Here is an 18816-nt window from a genome sequence, read left to right on the forward strand (position 1 = left end):
GGTGATCATAAAATAAAATTCAGTGAGACGAGCGTCATATCAGAAGCATCGCATTATCACGCGCACATGCGTTGAGAGGCTATTAAGTTTATAAACACGGTAATAATTTTAGCAGAGAACAGGAAGGTGTTAAACATAACATTTGGCTGCCTACGTTGCAACATAAGAATGACGATCGATTTCTTTCAGTCGAGAATGTTGGCGTTACCAGAGATAATCTCGTAGCCGACATCACGTGATGGACTGTGGTGCCCTCTACACTGCCCATACATTCTGCGCTCCCAGGAGTTTTGGTTGCATTTCGCCACTTTCCCTCTGAAGATGTCTCCCGCAGTCGGAGAGCAAACGTTAAGAGAAGGTGTCATACATCGACCACGGACTATTAGCCTGGAAGTTACAAGTGATGACTGGTGTAACGTTTGTTAATGTTGAAAATTTTCCCAAGTAAAGTGTTTCAGTTTGAAGGCAATGCAGCTGGAATTTGCTATTATTGCTCTCATGCCATTCCCCCGTCGTTATGTGGAGCAAGAAGATAAACGCAAGCTACGAAGATAAAAAGTGTTTTCTCTGGTCCTACGTTATGCGAAATCTACGATTGCAGTAAATGGAACTGTAGGCTAACTGGAAATGCGTCAGAAGAGGTTTAGGAAAACTACAGTGAAGAGCCAAAGAAACTGCTACACCTGCCTAAAATCGTGTAGGGCTACCGCCAGCAAACAGAAGTGCCGCAATACGACGTGACATGGAGTCGATTAATGTCCGACGCAGTGCTGGAGGAAACTGACACCATGAATCCTGCTGGGCTATCCATAAATCCGTAAGAGTTCGAGGAATCTGAACAGCATCAACAATATTCTTCATTCTAGTCCTATTAGGGGGCCTATATCACGAATGAAATCAAGGAGCTTTAAAATGAGCAGAATAGAGGGTTGTAGTTAACTATAACATTTGGGTTGCATTCAAAATGTATTTATATAAGGGGTGGAGGCCTCTTCTGAACACCACGTTGCAAGGCATCCGAGGTATGGTCAATAATGTTCATCTCTGGGGAGTATGATGGCAAGTGGAAGTGCTTAAACTCAGAACAGTATTCCTGGAGACACTCTGTAGTAATTCTGGACGTGTGGGGTGTCACATTGTCATATTGGAATTGCCCAAGTGCGTCGGAATGCACAGTGGACATGAATGGATGCTTACTTACGTGTCACGTGTCACAGTCGTATCTAGACGTGTCAGGCGTCCCATAGCACTCCAGCTGCACGCGCCCCACATCATGACAGAGCCTCCATCAGCTTGAACAGTCCCTTCTGACATGTATTCGTGAGGTTGTCTCCATGCCCGTGGACGTTCATCTGCTCAATAAAATTTGAAACGAGACTCGTCCGACCAGGCAACATTTTTCCACTCTTCAACAGTCCAATGTCGGTGTTATAGAACCCAGGCCAGGCGTAAAGCTCAGTGTCGTGCAGTCATAAATGGTACACGAGTGGGCCTTCGGCTTTGAAAGCCCATATCGATGATGTTTCGTTGAACGGTTCGCACGCTGACTCCTGTTGATGGCCCAGCATTGAAATCTGCACCAATTTGCGGAAGAGTTGCAGTTCTGTCTCGTTGAACGATTCTCTTCGGCCGTCGTTGTGCCAGTTCTTGCAGGATCTTTTTCCGGCCACAGCGATGTCGGAGATTTGATGTATTACCGGATTCCTGATATTCACGGTAGACTTATGAAATGGTCGTACGGGAAAATCCCCACATCATCACGACCTCGGAGATGCTGTGTCCCTTCGCTCATGCGCCGACTGTAGCTCCACGTTCAAACTCACTCAAATCTTGATAACCTGGTATTGTAGTCGCAGTAACCAATCTAACAACTGCAGCAGAAACTTGTCTTATATAGACTCTGCTGACCGGAGCGCCGTATTCTGCCCGTTTACATATAACTGTATTTGAATACACGTGCCTATACCAGTTTCTTTGGCGCTTCAGTGTATTTCAAATATGCGTACATATTGATGCCTAAATGAACAACTTGTGAGGAAACAAGTAAACAGTGGAAATGCTCTATACAACGGTGGAGTCTGGCGTGAAAACCGATTTGATCGTGTTTACGACGCAACAGCCGATTCCGGCCGCACTGACTTTGAAATACAGCACTTATCTCGGACTCTTTTGGAAAATCTTAAGTTACACCCCTAACAAGCGTTGTACCGTTGCACTCGTCTTTGCAAGACGTATTCGAATATCAAATAGAATTAAAAAATCTTTTTATCCTTATCTCAGTTGATGAAAAACGTAAAGGTGTTACCCAAAACAACGACATTACGTGGCGCTCCATAGTCCCATAGTGCTCAGAGCCATTTGAACCATCGAACACTCCGAGTTACCGTGCCGGCGACCGCTCGGCTAATCCCGCGCAGCTAGAGATGTTCAACAAACTCCATTAGCAGACGTTACAAAGAGAGGCGTTGTCCATCACGAAGAGGTTTACTACTGAAATTTCGGGAGAGCACTTTCCGGAAAGAGTCGAACAACATATTACTTCCATCCACATGATGACCACGACGAGGAAATTCGAGAAATTGTAACTTATCCAGATTCTTGACCACGATCATTCTTCCCATGTGCCATTTGCTTTTGGAACAGGGTAAGGGGATCAGTTAGTGGTACCAGAAATATCCTCTGTCACACACCATTAGGTGCCTGCGGAGTATGATGTAGATGTCCTACTCAAGTGCGGGGAGACTAGGTATACTAATCCAGTTTCGAAACTTTTTGGACTGACAGGGTATATGAAACGAGGTGTCTCTCACCTGTAACGACTTTGTAATGACAACGTCGATGTCTGTGGTACACCGATCGTGGCGTGTGTATGCTATAAAACTAAAAAGCTAAACGTAATGAGTCTCATAATCTCTTAAAAATACTTGTAAATACGATCACCAGACAATTTCTTCTATCGGTCTGGAAAATAAATATCTTTCAACTACAGCTCGTGATGTACAACAAGATGCCCTTGATCGATCACGTACTAGATGCGGCAGGCAGCATGCAAGATTTTCACTCACCATATCTTTAATCTTGTCGAACAGCGCTATGATCAGCGTGTAGAGACTAAGCATGTTAAGCGCCATTATTCTGCAACAAAGTAAACAACGTTAGTGCGTCGTAAATCGGCCACATATGTTGAAGAAACAACACGAACAACACTGTGCTTTATTTCCTACTGTGCTCACCTCGCGAGCTGTATGCGCAGCTGCTTGCGCGGGTGGTAGCTCTCGAGTAGTCCCAGCACCTCGAACAGGATGGGGTAGACGTACTGGATGAGCGACATCACCACGGTGATCTCGTTCTGCCGCCACCAGCTGTCGCTGGGCGACGTCTGATTGGAGCGCTTCACGACTTCCACGACGGCGTAAGCGGATGACGCCAGCAGCACCAGCACAGCCAGGTTCACCAACGCCCGCAGGCAGAGCACCCGCCAACTGCACACAGTGGAGTTCCGGCTTAGTTTTGCATTGAATATCGGGCGGTTCACAACTCCTGGCGCGGATAGCGACGTAGTTACGCAGCACAGGCCGAGCAACTCACCGACTTCACTGTACAATGATGAGTCAGAACACTATGAACACATACCTAGTAGCCGGCATGTCTACCTTTGGCATGGACAACAGCGGCGACTCGTCGTGGCATGATCGAAATGAGGCCTTGATAGGTCGCTGGAGGAAGTTGGGACCACATATGCACACAAATGGTTCAAATGGCTCTAAGCACTATGGGACTTAACATCTGAGGTCATCTGTTCCCTAGACTTAGAACTACTTAAACCTAACTAATCTAGGGATATCACACACATCCATGTCCCAGGCAGGATTAGAACCTGCGACCGTAGCAGCAGCGCAGTTCCGGACTGAAGCGCCTAGAACCGCTAGGTCACAGTGGCCGGCTCATCTGCACACACAAGTCACTTAATTCCCTTAAATTCCGGGGAGGGGGCAATGAACTCCAACGCCACATACAATCACATCCCAGACGTGTTCGACTGAGTTCAGATCTGGCGAGTTGGGGGGTTAGCACATCAGTTGGAACTCGCCACTGTTTTCCTCGAACCACTCCATCACACATCTGGCCTTGTGACATAGCGCATTATCTTGCAGAAAAATGCCACTGCCGTCAGGAAACATAATCATCACGAAGGGGTGTACGAGCCTGCAACTAGTGCACGATACTCCTTGGCCGACATTATGCCTTGCATCGGCTCCGCTGGACCCATGGATGCACAAGTGAATGTTTCCCAGAGCATAATGGAGCAGCCGCCAGCTTGGTTGCTTCCCGCAGTACAGGTGTCTAGGAGATGTTCCTCTGGAAGAAGACGATTTCGCGCCCTTGCATCGGCATGATGAATGAGGTATCAAGATTCATCAGACCATGCAACGCTCTGCCATTGCTCCAACGCTCATTGCCAATAGTCACGTACCCATTTCAGTCGTACTTGCCGACGTCGTGGTGTTAGCATTGGCACATCCATGGGTGATCGGCTGCGGAGACCCTTCGTTAGGAGAGTTCGGTACACTGAGTGTTCAGCCCCGCGATTACTCTGCTCAACGTTAGTCTGATGCTAGTTCCGCCACAGTTCGCCGCCGCCTGTCTTATTTGACTAGTAGTGCCTTGTCTACGACGGCCGACATCTGTAATGAGGGGTGGCCGTCCAAGCCTACGAAGTCTGGACCTTGGTTTCGCCATGTGTTGAAGACAGTCACCACAGTCGTGCAATTTCCCAAAAGCTCGTACCGAGCCTCCGGGACATCGCAATCTGTCCTCTGTCGAACTCAGAAAGATCGCGCGCCTTCCCCATTCTACACACGGACAGCTCACTGATACTACATGCACCATGCGTGTGTCTATCTGGAGGCCATTTCTCGCCAGGTGACGCTGCTATCGCCTGCATTGGTTTATATCGACAGTAGGTTGGTGGTCATAATGTTCTGGTGGATAAATGTATGGTACAGGGTATTGCAGGAGGAACACTAAATATTTTAGGAAGTGGTAGTGTGTACGGAATGTCTCCATAGCAGAATGGTTTCCTCAAGCCGGATGATAGCCCTTTTCCCAAAATGAAGAGGAAGGGAGTGAATTGTCTGAAGACTCACACTGTATATTTCATTCTGACAAATGAAAAAAAAGAGTGAATAGGAATTCTGGGCATTCCTCGAAACAGAGCACCATTAACTTCAACGGATGAGAAACTATGAAGAAAATGGTTCAGATGGTTCTAAGCACTATGGGACTTAACATCTGAGGTCATCAGTCCCCTAGAACTTAGAACTACTTAAACCTAACTAACCTAAGGGCATCACACACATCCATGCGCGAGGTAGGATTCGAACCTGCAACCGCGTCTGTCGCGCGGCTCTAGACTGAAGCGCCTAGATCCGCTCGGCCACACCGGCCGGCTATGAAGAAAAGTTTGAGAATTTTTTATTCATTGTCTTAAGAAAAGGTTTTAGTTTATAACAATGTTAAAAATAAATACCTTTTATGTTAGAAAATAATTATGTAAGTTGTACTGGATAATAAATAGAACTGTTTTAAAAATATGCTTAGCATGACTGCCTTCGGTGCAGAACGTCCCATGTTCGATTCACGGTACCTCCTCGAATTTTTACGGGGTAACGAGGTCTGGAACGGGGTTCACTCAGCTTCGTGAGGTCAAATGAGTATTTATTGAACACAGGAGCAGGGCATCAGCAGGATTCGTATACTGGCAGTAACGCTGGAGGGATTGGCAACATGCTCATCACACGGCACACGATCACAGATCGCTCCTCGTACTGCCTTGTAGGCAGCAATCGTCTACTTGGAGCAGGCCTAAGGCCTCATCCGTGATCAGTGTTTACCTTTACGTAGTACACCAGCTGCAGTTCAACATTCCATACAACGTGTCCAATTTTTATTGGTTTCAGAGATATAGCTGTTAGAGAGTAACCCACACAGATCCTCACAGAAGGAGTTAAGCAAAGGCAAATAATTAAGTGCAAAGGTGATTCGACTTCAATGCACTGCAAAATTCTCATGACAACACCAAGTGGAGCTCTTCTGAGGTTTGTCTTGGAGTTATTTTACGAGGGCAGCACTATTCATATTCCGGGGAAGCTGGTGGCCAAGAAATGTGATCCTTTCAGCCGATCCAGCTTTCGGGGAACTGATGAATCCCCTGTCAGTCGTGGCGATGTAAATAAGTGAATAACTTTCGTAAATAGCATCGTTGGTCCATCAAAAACCCACATACCTCTATGGAGACATATACCTGACAACGCATCTTTGTGAATGTGTGGTACGTTGTGATAGACGTTTGACTGGGCTCTTCTTATTACCTCACTGCTTTACAGGGTCCTGATACATTGACATTCTCCAAGAAAACTAGCTTCCACCATTATAGCGAGAGGTTCCTTTGGCTACGAAGGTGGTATATTCCTCCACGTTCTGTTCATCAGGTGACACACACATCATCTAACATTCCCTGGAAGAGAGATCGAAGAAATGATCATGTTTCTTGGCCACCAGGGTCCACGAGCCTCACCCCTATACATTTCTGCCTGTGGAGGTAGTGGAAAGGCAAGGTGCTGATAACCTCGCTGTTGACTGCCCGTAAATTGCAAACGCCCATGGTTGAAGGGCGAAGTCTTGAAAAAAAAAAGTAAACACAAGGAACGAATTGATCGTTGAAACTATAAATAGTGGTACCCTCGAAAAACAACGCCGAGACGCAATCAGATGAGCTACACGTGGTATTGTCAAGAGGAATCGGTAGGGCTTTGAAACTGAAGATGTAATTTATGAAAATGAGCTTAGAACTTAATTTACCTTTGCTTAACGCCATCTGTGGGTACATTTCTGTTCCATTGCAACAATAGAATCTGTATACCGTATAAAAATTGAATACATGTTATATGGAATGTTTTATCTCAGTAACTATATACTACCATGTCCTAAAATATTTATTGTTCCTCACTGTAATACACTATGTACTTACAAACACGTGCACTATCACGTACACTACCCTTTTATTTTCTTTCTGGGACATATCGTTCCAGAATTAAAGACGAAATATCCCCCATCCCACAGGTATGACCAAGTTTTTAGGGTTGTTTCCCTTGGTTGTAAGGTAATTGGCGGAACGGGGAATCCCCTCTCAAATGTTCCCAGCTGGGAGTTAGGAGTGGGAAGAACCGACCAGTTAAAAACAATAGTGGTATTTTGGTTCAGAATAATATGTCTTTTTCGCTGCTTGTTTGCTCTCGGTTATAATAGGGCTTTTGATTTTTTTACTTATAACCGGGTAGAAAAACAGGCATATCAATCTGCCATTGCAGTGGTGTTTAGGTTTTTGATTTTTAAATAATGTTTTCTTTTTAAAAAATTAATGTTTTTTCGTAAAATCTCCATTGTTTTGAAATAATGGGTGATTATAGAAAACAGGAAAGTCATCAGCCCCATTTTAAAAATAATGCAGATAGTTGTTCAACTAACAACACCTGTTGTTAAATGGCGCGTCCTATTAGATGGTAGAAATGTACATGCAGTGAGAAAAGCTTGCTCCCACTCGATCTGCACGGTAATTTCTCAATGTCGTCTTCGATCATCGGTTGTGTTGCAGAATGCTACCATTCCTAGTCTACAATATTTTTACAAAGTGCGGTAGCAACTAAGTACAATGCTTCATTGGCTTTAATAGATTAAAAATGAGAGATGGCACAACAAATTTGGATCATATAAGGAGGAAACATGTCAAACATCCCTTGAAAGAGAAAAAATTGATTGATATATATATATATATACATATAATTTTATTAACGCGCTATGAACTTGGAATGATAACTGAACCCTTAATTCTGCTGTTGCTTCGAGGTGAAAAATTAATACCATCCACAAATGACACTGCAGCGGTGACAATTTCGGACTTTTCACTCTCGCTGTCCCAGTGTCCGACTCCTTCAGTTGAACTGAATGAAATACACCAACATAGTACAGCGTAGCAGACCCTTTCGCTCTGATGAGATCGCCGGCCGGTGTGGCCGTGCAGTTCTAGGCGCTTCAGTTTGGAACCGTGTGACCGCTACGGTCGCAGGTTCGAATCCTGCCTCCGGCATGGATGTGTGTGATGTCCTTAGGTTAGTTAGGTTTAAGTAGTTCTAAGTTCTAGGGGACTGATGACCACAGATGTTAAGTCCCATAGTGCTCAGAGCCATTTGAACCATCTCTGATGAGATCGGCAAAGCTTCGATCCGTGGACTTCACACTAAATACCGAAAGCGTTGTCTCGCTATCCGTCAACCGATGCCTGCAACTCGTGGAGACTGGTAAGAGCTTTATCTAGCTAGGGAGCTCAGATTCCGCGACAGCTGTCCGTGACGAGCTTTGATTAATGGTCCTAGTCCTCCGGCAAATAACTTCTGTGAAAAGATTTGGATCACAACCTATCCATTTCCGAGAAAAATCAAGCTCATAGACCATGATATTGTCTAGAATCAGATGTAATTTCAAAATTAGAAAGTTTTATTTGTACATGCTACGTCCTATTCCGAGAAATTCAGTAGTTAGCGATTTCGATACGTTACCGTTATACTCGAGGACACCCTTTCTTGTCGGTGGCGGTGGTCAGTGGGATCGGGCTTAGATTGAAATCTGAACACATATCCCACCTCACAGTTGAAAATTTTGCATAAATGTGTACTCTCTAGTAGGAGAATGAAACCTGTTGCATACATTGTGTATGAAACCAATGTCATTGCGAACAAGAAACTGGACTTGTTCACCACACTTACCTACGAATTGTGAGCACAAATGCCGTGTTTGATTCACGGTGCACACCGTACGCTATTTTTTCTATGTTTTCTTCTCGCAAAACAAACAATCATTGTTTGGTATATGAGAAGATGAAAGATCTACCAAAAGTGTTGCAGTATGTAGTAAATAATTGAATCTCACAATTTCGGTCACATATCTAAAGACAATTCCCTTGGACGTAAATTTCGACGCGTTTCATTCATTTGATAGCGCCATGTGAAATTTTAGGGCAGAGAACTGATTAAGTATCAGGCTATATGCTCGTTATGGAACCAGCTCAGTAATGCAATTCTCGACCAGTTTTTATAAAAAGATAGGACATTTTTATTAATGACGACTGGTTTCGACCTGACAAGCAGATCATCATCAGATCAAAGTTGGGAAACGGAAGAGTGAGCCGCAACAATATTAAAAAATGATATTAAAACTAACATTAAAATATCAAGAACTTATTCGTACATATTGCTACAAAATGCAGTTTGTCAGTAGTGACAAGAATGCAGCCTAAAACTATGTATAAATGCAGAGAGGATCCAATGCAGTAGGTTACCTAGCCAATCAGGTGACTTGTGCACAAGTCAGGACACTCACATCTGTAACCGGCACGGCGATGCCGTATAAAGGTTCTTCCATCATAAAATTAAGAAAGTTATTAAAATAAAGACTATGTTAACCTAATACTAATCATTATGTGCGATGTGTTCCAAGACAAAAGTAAAAATACACGAGTAGAAGACAACCTTTAATTCTGCGGCTTTTTTTTTTATTGACGCTGTGGTTTATGGCGAAGTGTCATCGCTGAGTAACTGTAGGAGGATAAAAAATGACTTGGACAGAATTTCTATTTGGTGTGATGCCTGCAACTCGTGGAGACTGGTCAGAGCTTTATCTAGCTAGGGAGCTCAGATTCCGCGACAGCTGTCCGTGACGAGCTTTGATTAATGGTCCTGGTCCTCCGGCAAGTAACTTCTGTGAAATGATTTAGATCACTACCCATCCGTTTCCGAGAAAAATCAAGCTCATACATCATGATATTGTCTAGAATCAGATGTAATTTCAAAATTAGAAAGTTTTATTTGTACATGCTACGTATATGTGAAAGAAATTTAAGTTAATCGCAGATGAGTAGGGAAAACAATCATGTAATATTCGAATATGGTATTCTAGGCGTAACGTTTCAAAACAACATGAAGTCAACAACAACGTAAGGTAGGTTGTAGCAAAAGCGAATGGTCGACTCTGGTTTGCTGGGAGAATTCTAGAAAACTGTAGCTCATGTACACTGAAGAGCCAAGGAAACTGATACACCTGCCTAATAACGTGTAGGGCCCCCACGAGCACGCAGAAGCGCCACAACACGACGTGGCGTGTACTCGACTAATGTCTGAAATAGTGCTGGAGGGAATTGCCACCACGAATCCTGCAGGGCTGTCCATTAATCCGTAAGAATACCAGGGGGTGGAGATCTCTTCTGAACAGCACTTTGCAAGGCATCCCCGACATGGTCAATAATGTTCATGTCTGGAGAGTTTGGTGGTCAGCGGAAGCGTTTAAACTAGGAAGAGCATTCCTGGAGCCACTCTGTAGACGTGTGGGGTCTCACAGTGTCCTGCTGGAATTGCCGAAGACCGTCGGCATGCACAATGGATATGAATGGATGCAGAGGATCAGACAGGATGATTACGTGTGTGTCACCTGTCAGAGTCGTATCTAGATATATCAGGGGTCCCATATCACTCCAACTGCTCACGACCCACACCATTACAGAGCGTCGACCAGCCTGAACAGTCCCCTGCTGACATGCAGAGTCCATGGATTCACGAGGTTGCCTCCATAGCCGTACACGTTCATCCGATCCATACAATCTGAAAGGAGACTCGTCCGCCAGGCATTATGTTTCGTCATCAACAGTGCAAATGTCGATGTTGACTGGCCCAGGCCAGGTGTAAAGCTCTATGTCGTGTTGTCATCAAGAGTACACGAGCGGGCCTTCAGCTCCGAAAGCCCATATAAATAATGTTTCGCTGAATGTTTCGCATGCTGAAACTTGTTGATGGTCAAGCACTGAAATCTGCAGTAATTTGCGGAAGGGTTGCACTTCTGTCAAGTTGAACGATTCTCTTCAGTCGTTGTTGGTCCCGTTCTTGCAGCATCTTTTTCCGGCCGCAATGAGTTCAGTGACTTCGCACATGCTTGTCATTGTATGGCACCTGACTAAAAAATCCATCAGGGACATTTCAACTCTTTGAGTGTTGGCCAAGTCGACTGTAAGTGACCTGTCTGTGAAGTGGAAACCGAAGGATCAAACACAGCTAAAGAAGTACCAAGTAGACCTTACGAACTGACCCACAGGGACCATCGAGGATTGAGGAGTGTATTAAAAAGTCCCAAGAAATCCTCGGAAGGAATCACTCCTGAGTTTCAGAGTGCTACTAGTAGTCCAGGCAGTACAATGACTGTGCGCATGGAGTTAAATAATGGGGTGTAGTGATCGAGCAGCTCCTCATATGTCACCCATTTCTGTTATCAGTGCTAAGCGACGTTTGAGTTGGTGTAAAAAGTGACACAACTAGACAGTGGCCGACTGGAAACGAGTGATTTGGAGTGATGAATTACACTATACCACGTGACAATCGAATGGAAGGATTTGGTTTGGTTAATGTCAGGAGAACGATACCTGGTTGCATGTTTGGTGCCAGTAGTGAAGTACGGTGGAGGAGGTAGTACAGTATGAGGGTGTTTTTTGTGGTTGAGTCGTGGTGTGCTCATTGAGGAAGGATATGAACGTATTTTGCAGCACTGTGTGTTGCGAACAGTAGAGGAACAGTTCGAAAACGATTACTGATCGGCATGACAATGCACCATGTCATAAACTAGCATATGTGAGCCAATGGTCTGTGGACAACAGCTCTCCTGAAATTTACTGGCCTAGCCAGAGTCCCGTCCTGAGCCCAATGAAACTTCAGCTTCACTGCAGGCCCCAACGCCCAAAATCGCTACTTTCTCTGGTTTCGGCTCTTGATGAAGAATGGGCTGCCCTTCCTCCATAGACATTGAGACACCGCTCTGAAAGCGTCGCCAAGAGAGTTCGAGCCGCCATACAGGCGAAGGGTCACGCCGCATCTGTCCGCTAATTGGTGTCTGGATACTTTTGATAGGATAGTGTAGTCAGTCTTCTTGCCCTCGCTCCATTTGTGAGCAGAAGAGGGAATGGCGAGCAGTGGTGCAAGGCAGTTTGTGGCATGTACCGCATGGTAGCTTGCCGGGTGTTACGTGGAACCAGATGTAGATACAGAAGTAGAGTCGGTTACTCATAAAAGCATCTGTTTGCAGACTCAGTATCAAGCTCCAACTGGTGCTAGTACCGAACACTTGCATAGTCGACGTGCACTGATTCACGGTGTACCTCTGTCAAGTGTAGAGACAAGTGATGCGCTGTTGAAGACACTGCACTCGCCATTGGGAGGGGTGAGGTTTAAATCTCCGCCCAGCAACTCGTATTTAGGTTTTCTGTGGTTTTCTTACATCTTCTTAAGGCAAATGAAGTAATGGTTTCTGAGCCAGTTTGCTTCTGGCTCGATCTCGAGCGCGATTTCATTTTACGTGTGCTATCATTCGCTTAAAGTTAGCAGCCGCCATTCTGGTGGCGGCGCTGTGGGTGGTAGCGAGGTTTCTTCTAGCGGCGAGCTGAGGCCCTCGCGACGTGTCGGTCTGGGAAGCGAGACGGTGAAGTTCTGTCCCAGGACTCTGACTTGCTGTCGGTATCAGTCAATGTTTACCTGTGAAGTTTCACGCAGAATGCATAAGGTATGTAGGCTCAGCCGTGGTAATGCTGATGTCCGCGTCTGCTAGTTTCTCTCTCTGCTATGGGCGGTCAGTGTATCCGCGTGTCCGTCATCACTTGTGAATCACGTGACGCGATGGTGCCTTGATAGAGTATACTCATTTGTTGGACGTCGAACGTACTTGGTTAAGTTGGGAAGAGGTATGACCTGGCACACTCTGCAGTATGGCGGCCGCAGATGAGGGGGTCGCTTGCGGAAGCTGTTGACCCATAACGCGGGGCCAGTGATCTCCACACTACCTGGATGTTGAACCTCAGCTGTCTGATCGTGCCAGCCATAGATGCTCGTAATTGCCAATTTACAACTTGGCTGCTAGCAAATGTCACTAGAACACGAAAAGAAAATGCTTTTCGATTTCGCTGCCAGATCACCCTATTACATCACATGGTGACATAAAGTTCGAAACAAGAAAACAGTCAACAATTCTTTGTCACGAACAGACCGATGGAAATTTGTTTGCCAAATTACAACATGGCGGACGATGCAAAGCACATGAATCTGCAGACACGCTGCATTTCTGTACTCAGAGGCCAGACGTCCAGGTTGTATAGCGATTAGAGTGCTGCAACGCTCAGTGTTTGACCGGTCACGGCTCGCCTGCCGACGGGGGGACCGAGCCGCTCGTGTCCGGCCCCACACGACTCGGTCACGTACTCGCCCCATGTCAGTTGTCCGGATTCCGGACACGCGGATAACCGAGCATGACCGGTCACCGCTGACGTCTCACCTCGCCTCGCCCCGGCTCGCTGCACTGTCTCTGTCTCTCTCTCTTATTACAAAAGTAACGTTTCCAAGAACGGAACGAGTACATGACACAACTAAATTCATAAAGCATTTAGAAAGAAAAATGATATTTCAATACAACAGCGGATAGGAGACGTAGCAATTTTATGTCTGGAAGTGATCACAGTCTTCTAACGAACGAAAGTCAAGGCTCGATTTTTAATCCTTTGTACCTCCTCTTAAAAAATACGTATCTGTTAGTACGCATCAGTTACGCTAGTTCATTATAAATCTATTGCTTATCATGATGAAACAGTGATTTTAACTGCAGTAATTACTCGCCCGAGCCGGCCGGTGTGGCCGTGCGGTTCTGGGCGCTTCAGTCTGGAACCGCGTGACCGCTACGATCGCAGGTTCGAATCCTGCCTCGGGCATGGATGTGTGTGATGTCCTTAGGTTAGTTAGGTTTAAGTAGTTCTAAGCTCTGGGGGACTGATGACCACAGATGTTAAGTCCCATAGTGCTCAGAGCCATTTGAACCATTACTCGCCTGACTGTCAGTGTCATTGACACTGCAAATTTGTTGCAGCTTGTGAAACCAAAGAAGAACTAACTGGATTGTCGGTTCTTTTTCGCCTTCTAATTCATCTGTCGCCTCTTTAAATAGTCTCAGGAAATGCGCAATTTTTCCTGGAAGCTCATTATCATATCCTTGCAATCTGTAAGCGGAGTCCTTTTCCGTCAGCAAAGCAGCAACTTCGTTGTACTGAGTGTGTAAGGATTCCAGCATAGTGTACAAGCTGTTCCAGCGTGTTCAGACCTCTTGTTTCAACGATGATTTCAAAGACGAGCAGAAGCCACCTTTCTTAATGTACCTTACAATGCATTTTGCAGTATTTATTGTTGTGCGATGTTCGGGGCATGATTTAACAATTAGTTATCTTCATCGAAAGTATGGCTAAGTGCTGTGTTTATACAATGAGCAACACAAGGAATCCTTTCGTGATTTTCCAAAACCTTTATTACATTGGCAACCTGGTCGGAGACATAAACAAAACTGTGCATCATGTGCGGCGAAATGTCCCAATCAGCCATCCTCTCTTCAATTTCTTTCATAATATTTACTCCCGTCTTCTTAACGCCAGGGAATTTTGTTGTAAATAAAACATTGTTCACAAGAAACCAATCTGTGTTAATGTAATGTGGTGTAAGCGTCAAATAGTGCACCTGATTATGCGAATCAGTCCACATATCAACTGTCGCAGCACTTGTTTTATTAATAACTTCCGCAATAACAGAAGACATTATGCTGCTTCGCATTGCGCTAGCTTGTTCTTTGACATGTCAGCTTATAGTAGAGGGATGTGACATGACATCTGCCACGTTAACTTCTCCATGATGCACACCTAGATGTATTAATTCTTGACCTAGTTCTCTGAAACCTGTACCGGAAACAGCATTAAAAGGTCTCATACCTTTAGCACACATTGCAACACATTTTGCTGTAATACTATTTTTTATTACTGCCGGTATCCCTGAAGGAGCTGTATCTTTGTGAGGTTTGCTGCAACTATGTTTCTTTAAATGAGGGGTTTCCGACTGGAAACACAATAAAGTGGAGCAGTTTATGCACGATACGTACCCAGTAGACGCACTGTTTTCGTCTACAACCAACAGATATGTACTCCATACTTGGCTTTTTAGACCTTCCCGTTCCTTAAAGATTGGTTTCAATCTTAGGTCTTACTGCACTGCCTTCCTCGCGCTGCATGATTACAGAGAGAGACACATCACAAATGAGAAGCCCGTACTGGCTGCAGTCTCACACAGATAATGACACGTGTAATGTGTTTGAAGTTACGTGCTCCGTATTCAGTCACGGCTTCTATGCTCGGTCACTAGTACTAGTGCGGGCAGCCTATTCATTTAGGGTGTGCTCGCCCCATCTCGTATTTTGTGCTCGCGTACTCGGTCATGCAGGACTCTAATAGCGATCACTGCGAGGGATGCATCGTTTGCCAGGGTGCTGTTTGCAAAGGTGAGGATCGCGTGTGGTCGATGCATGAGCTGCTCCCTTCAAAACGATATGTTTGCCTCGGCCACTTTCTCCGCATGTTATTGTCCTAAGGATTCACCTTGAATGTCATTTCTGCATTTTACTGTAGTTTTAATTATCAGTTTCTAATAAATATTTACTCTTTGCTTAACTTTTAAGTTGCTGAAACTAATCTTACCAAGAACTGTAAGTTGTGGAACTCAAATTTCTTGTTTACCTCATTGTGAACTGTTAGCACCGTCACAAGTACATGAGCTGTCTGCTACACATGATACGAGGGGCGTTCAGAAAGTAAGGTCCGATCGGTCGCGAAATGGAAACGACTATGAAAATCCGATAAAGCTTTGCACAGATGTGTTGGGTAGTGTCTCTAGTATAACCCCAGTTAGCATCACGTCGCTCTTCTCATTTCTGAGCTCGCAGTGAGTGCGTAAAGATGTCTAGAAAATAGTGTCTGCCGCCAAGTACGAGGGCCTGGTGAGAAATTTCGCCTGAAGCTATGCAGCTAACATTACATAACTGTCGTGCTGTTTCTTCTTCAAGACAATTCTCAGCCGCATTCTGCAGGGGCAATGAAGATGCTCCTGCATCGATTTAAAATGGAAATGTGCGATTAACCACAATACAGTCCGCAATTGTCTCCCCCTGAGTTTCATCTCTGGTCACATGAACCGCTGTCTTTGAAGACAACATTTTGACACAGACAACGAGGTGTAGGCCAGCGTGGAGAATTGGCGGAAAGCACTGGCGGCAGCCTTCTATGATGAGGCTATTGAAAAGTTGGTACAACGCTATGACAAAAGTCTAAGTCAGAACGGCGACTACGTAGAGAAGTAGCTGAAAGGTGTAGCTAATTGTTACAAGTAAAACATTTCTGATGTTCACTGTGGTTTCAATTTGGCAATCAATCGGAGCTTACTTTCTGAACAGGCCTCGTATATCTGCTGTAGTGGAGCAACGGATTTATTTAGTTTCGTTAAATTCATGAATTTGAAGTTTTCCAGTAGCTCAATGTTATTTAAACATTCTTAAAATGTTCATTACCTACAGTTAAGATCACTAGTCTTAAATTTTAGTTATAGCTTAGTTTCTCAACGTTAATTGTTTTAAAGATTTTTATTTACTAGAGCTTAATTTAAAGGCTTAATTATTCAAGGTCTTGTTGTTCAGGTGTTAAAAGGAATCCATAGCATTTCAGTATCTAGGTATCTGGTTGGCCTTAAGATTTATGTTTTGTATCTTTTACAATGTACCTTCAATCTGTTTTACACTGAAGAGCCAAAGAAACTGCTACACGTGCCTAATATCGTTAGGGCCCCCACGAGCACGCAGAAGTGCCACAACACGAGTGGCATGGGCGCGACTAAGGTCTGAAGTAGTGCTGGAGGGAATTGGTGTCCATAAATTCGTAAGAGTACGGCGGTTTCATGTAATATGTAACATTCATGTAACATGTAACAGGTTCGGATCTTTTCTGAACAGCACGTTGAAAGCCATACCAGACATCCTCAATAATGTTCATGTCGGGTAAATATGGTCGCCGGTGGAAGTGTTTAAACTCAGAAAGGGGTTCCTGAAGCCACTCTGTAGCAGTTCTGGACGTATGGGGTATTGCATTGTCCTGCTGGAATTGCCCAAGTACATCGGAATGCACAATGTATGTGAATGGATGCAGGTGATCCGACAGGACGCTTACGTACTGGCACCTGTCAGAGTCGTATCTAGACGTATTAGGGTTCCCATATCACTCTAACCGCACACGCCTCACACCATTACAGAGCTTCCACTAAGTTTAACAGTCCCCTGCTGACATGCAGGTTCCGTGGTTTCATAAGGTTGTCTCCATACCCGTACACGTCCATCCGCTCGATACAATTTGAAACGAGACTCGTCCAACCAGATAACATGTTTCCAGTCATCGACAGTCCAATGTCGGTGCTGACGGGCCCAGGCGACGTGTAAAGCTATGTGTTGTAATGTTGATGCATTAAGTTGTTCTCAAAGCGGTGCTGATATTCAAGACAATAAAAGCGGGTTAAAAGCTGTGAGCTATCTGGGGAAGTTAACCTTGCATTACTGAGCAACTGTTTCACCAGGTATCCAGCCTAGCTTACCAAATTCCCAACCAGATTAACATTAATTATAATCTTTTAATAGTCATTTTACGACAACCGGTGATATACAGGGTGTTACAAAAAGGTACGGCCAAATTTTCAGGGAACATTCCTCACACACAAAGAAAGAAAATACGTTATGTGGACATGTGTCCGGAAACGGTTTCTTTCCATGTTAGAGCTCATTTTATTACTTCTCTTCAAAGCACATTAATCATGGAATGGAAACACCCAGCAACAGAACTTACCAGCGTGACTTCAAACATTTTGTTACAGGAAATACTCAAAATGTCCTCCGTTAGCGAGGATACATGCATCCACCCTCCGTCGCATGGAATCCCTGATGCGCTGATGCAGCCCTGGAGCATGGCGTATTGTATCACAGCCGTCCACAATACGAGCACGAAGAGTCTCTACATTTGGTACCGGGGTTGCGTAAACAAGAGCTTTCAAATGCCCACATAAATGAAAGTCAAGAGGGTTGAGGTGAGGAGAGCGCGGAGGCCATGGAATTGGTCCTCCTCTACCAATCCATCGGTCACCGAATCTGTTGTTGAGAAGCGTGCGAACACTTCGATTGAAATGTGCAGGAGCTCCATTGTGCATGAACCACATGTTGTGTCGCACTTGTAAAGGCACATGTTCTAGCAGCACAGGTAAAGTATCCCGTATGAAATCATGATAACGTGCTCCATTGAGCGTAAGGTGAAAGAACATGGGGCCCAATCAAGACATCACCAACAATGCCTGCCCAAACGTTCACAGAAAATCTGTGTTGATGACATGATTGCACAATTGTGTGCGGATTCTGGAATTGCCCACACAAGTTGATTGTGAAAATTTACAATTTGATCACGGTGGAATGAAGCCTCATCCGTAAAGAGAACATCTGCACTGAAATGAGGATTGACACATTGTTGGATGAACCATTCGCAGAAGTGTACCCGTGGAGGCCAATCAGCTGCTGATAGTGCCTGCACACGCTGTACATGGTACGGAAACAACTGGTTCTCCCGTAGCACTCTCCATACAGTGACGTGGTCAACGTTACCTTGTACAGCAGCAACTTCTCTGACGCTGACATTAGGGTTATCGTCAACTGCACGAAGAATAGCCTCGTCCATTGCAGGTGTCCTCGTCGTTCTAGGTCTTCCCCAGTCGCGAGTCATAGGCTGGAATGTTCCATGCTCCCTAAGATGCCGATCAATTGCTTCGAACGTCTTACTTTCGGGAC

At 44.9% G+C, this 18816-nt stretch overlaps 1 protein-coding gene across 1 annotated transcript in view; it reads right to left on the bottom strand.

The window, feature by feature from the left end:
* LOC124795982 (transmembrane channel-like protein) overlaps positions 1 to 18816 on the bottom strand; it is a 194037-nt gene that overhangs the window by 20490 nt on the left and 154731 nt on the right. Inside the window, exons 8-9 of the mRNA XM_047260063.1 lie at positions 3234 to 3482; positions 3066 to 3135 (exon numbers count right to left, since the gene is read on the bottom strand). Of these exons, the coding sequence (XP_047116019.1) occupies positions 3066 to 3135; positions 3234 to 3482 (319 nt within the window). The remainder of the gene's footprint in view (positions 1 to 3065; positions 3136 to 3233; positions 3483 to 18816) is intronic.

Source organism: Schistocerca piceifrons, chromosome 4 (genome assembly GCF_021461385.2).
Source record: "Schistocerca piceifrons isolate TAMUIC-IGC-003096 chromosome 4, iqSchPice1.1, whole genome shotgun sequence".
Classification (NCBI taxonomy): domain Eukaryota; kingdom Metazoa; phylum Arthropoda; class Insecta; order Orthoptera; family Acrididae; genus Schistocerca; species Schistocerca piceifrons.